The sequence below is a fragment of the Lagopus leucura genome, unplaced genomic scaffold (genome assembly GCF_019238085.1).
Source record: "Lagopus leucura isolate 7727_CA_CO unplaced genomic scaffold, USGS_WTPT01 27921-0_obj-0_obj, whole genome shotgun sequence".
In the NCBI taxonomy this organism is placed as follows: Eukaryota; Metazoa; Chordata; class Aves; order Galliformes; family Phasianidae; genus Lagopus; species Lagopus leucura.
This window is the reverse complement of record NW_024967562.1, coordinates 1-1,606: the sequence shown is the minus strand read 5'-3', so window position 1 is coordinate 1,606 and position 1,606 is coordinate 1. Positions and strand designations below refer to the sequence as shown.

At 53.3% G+C, this 1,606-nt stretch overlaps 1 protein-coding gene across 1 annotated transcript in view; it reads left to right on the top strand.

Moving 5' to 3' along the window:
- LOC122193199 (ribosome biogenesis protein bop1-like) overlaps nucleotides 1-1,422 on the top strand; it is a 2,852-nt gene extending 1,430 nt beyond the window's left edge. Inside the window, exons 3-4 of the mRNA XM_042893925.1 lie at nucleotides 138-426; nucleotides 519-1,422. Of these exons, the coding sequence (XP_042749859.1) occupies nucleotides 138-426; nucleotides 519-607 (378 nt within the window). The 3' untranslated portion in view covers nucleotides 608-1,422. The remainder of the gene's footprint in view (nucleotides 1-137; nucleotides 427-518) is intronic.
- The last annotated feature ends 184 nt before the right edge of the window (nucleotides 1,423-1,606 follow it).

Below are 1,606 nucleotides of genomic sequence, written 5' to 3'. Positions count from 1 at the left end.
CCTTCCCAACCCAACCATCCCATGGCTCTCTGATCTTTAAGGTCCTTTCCAGCCCAACCCATTCTGTGCTCTCTAAGGACCATTCCAACCCCCCATTCTATGATTCCGTGGGTCTGACTCCTCCCCGCTGCCCACAGGCCTTGAAGCAAGTGACCTGGCACGGGAAGGGCGATTACTTCGCCACCGTTGTGGCCGACAACAGCAACATGCAAGTGCTGATCCACCAGACCAGCAAGCGCTGGAGCCAGAATCCCTTCCGCAAGAGCAAAGGCCTGGTGCAGTGCGTCCTCTTCCACCCCATCCGGCCCTATTTCTTCGTGGCCACGCAGCGCTACGTCCGCGTCTACAACCTCCTCAAGCAGGAGCTCACCAAGAAGCTGATGGCCAACTGCAAGTGGGTGTCCAGCATGGCCATCCACCCCGCAGGTACGGATGGTGGTGCCGGAACGGAGCACCCTGGGGTGCCTAGGAGGTGTGTGGGGTTCACCCGGCGATGGATGTCCCCTTCCCTCCCCCAGGTGACAACGTTATCTGTGGCAGCTACGACAGCAAGCTGGCCTGGTTCGACCTGGACCTCTCCACCCGCCCCTACCAGCTGCTGCGGTGAGCCCCGGCCCCCCAGGGCTGCCCCCATCCTTCCCTCCCCGTGCTGCAGAGCTCAGGACCTCACACAGGTTTTATTATTGCCATTTTCCAAAGCACTGACCTTCGGAGTCAGCTTTGTTGAAACGCACATAGGGTTGAAGCAGAAGGTGCCATTGATGAGGGTCCCTCATTTCCCAGCGCTGCCTCTTGCACTCAGGGTCCTACAGACACCCCACTGATCTCCAGTGAGGATAAGCACCCTGTTCCAGCTCCCAGTTAATCCATACATTTACTTCAGTGATAATCACAAAGCATCTTCGTCATCTTTCAGTTATCACAGACTGAACTCCTTGTACAAAGAGCCCGAGTGACAAACACAGGTTAACCCGAGGCAGGGGTTTCCCAGAGAGAAGTGATAATTATCTTTATATGGTTTTGTTCTGCTGCCTGGCCCCTAATTGTAGAAGCAATAAACAAGGATTTAGTGTCCCGTAGAAATAAATAATCAAAATACAAGCTAGAAAGCCCCAAATCTGGTACTTTAGGAGCAGCATTTCTGTAGGCACACTTTATGGTCTTTAAGGACCCTTCCAACCCAATGCAACTATTCTATGGCTCTGTGATCTTTAAGGACCCTTCCAACCCAACCCAACCCAACTCAACCCAACCATGGTTCTATGAGCTTTAGGGACCCTTCCAACCCAACCATCCCACGGCTTTATGATCTTTAAGGACCCTTCCAACCCAATCCAACCCAACTCAACCCAACCATGGTTCTATGAGCTTTAGGGACCCTTCCAACCCAACTATCCCATGGCTCTGAGATCTTTAAGGATCCCCCCCAACTCAACCCAACCATTCTATGGCTCTATGATCTTCAAGCATCTTATCAACCCAACCATCCCATGGCTCTATGAGCTCCTGGGATCCTTCCAACCCAACCCAACCCAACCCAACCATCCCATGGCTCTATGAGCTCCTGGGATCCTTCCAACCCAACCCAACCCAACCCAACCCAACC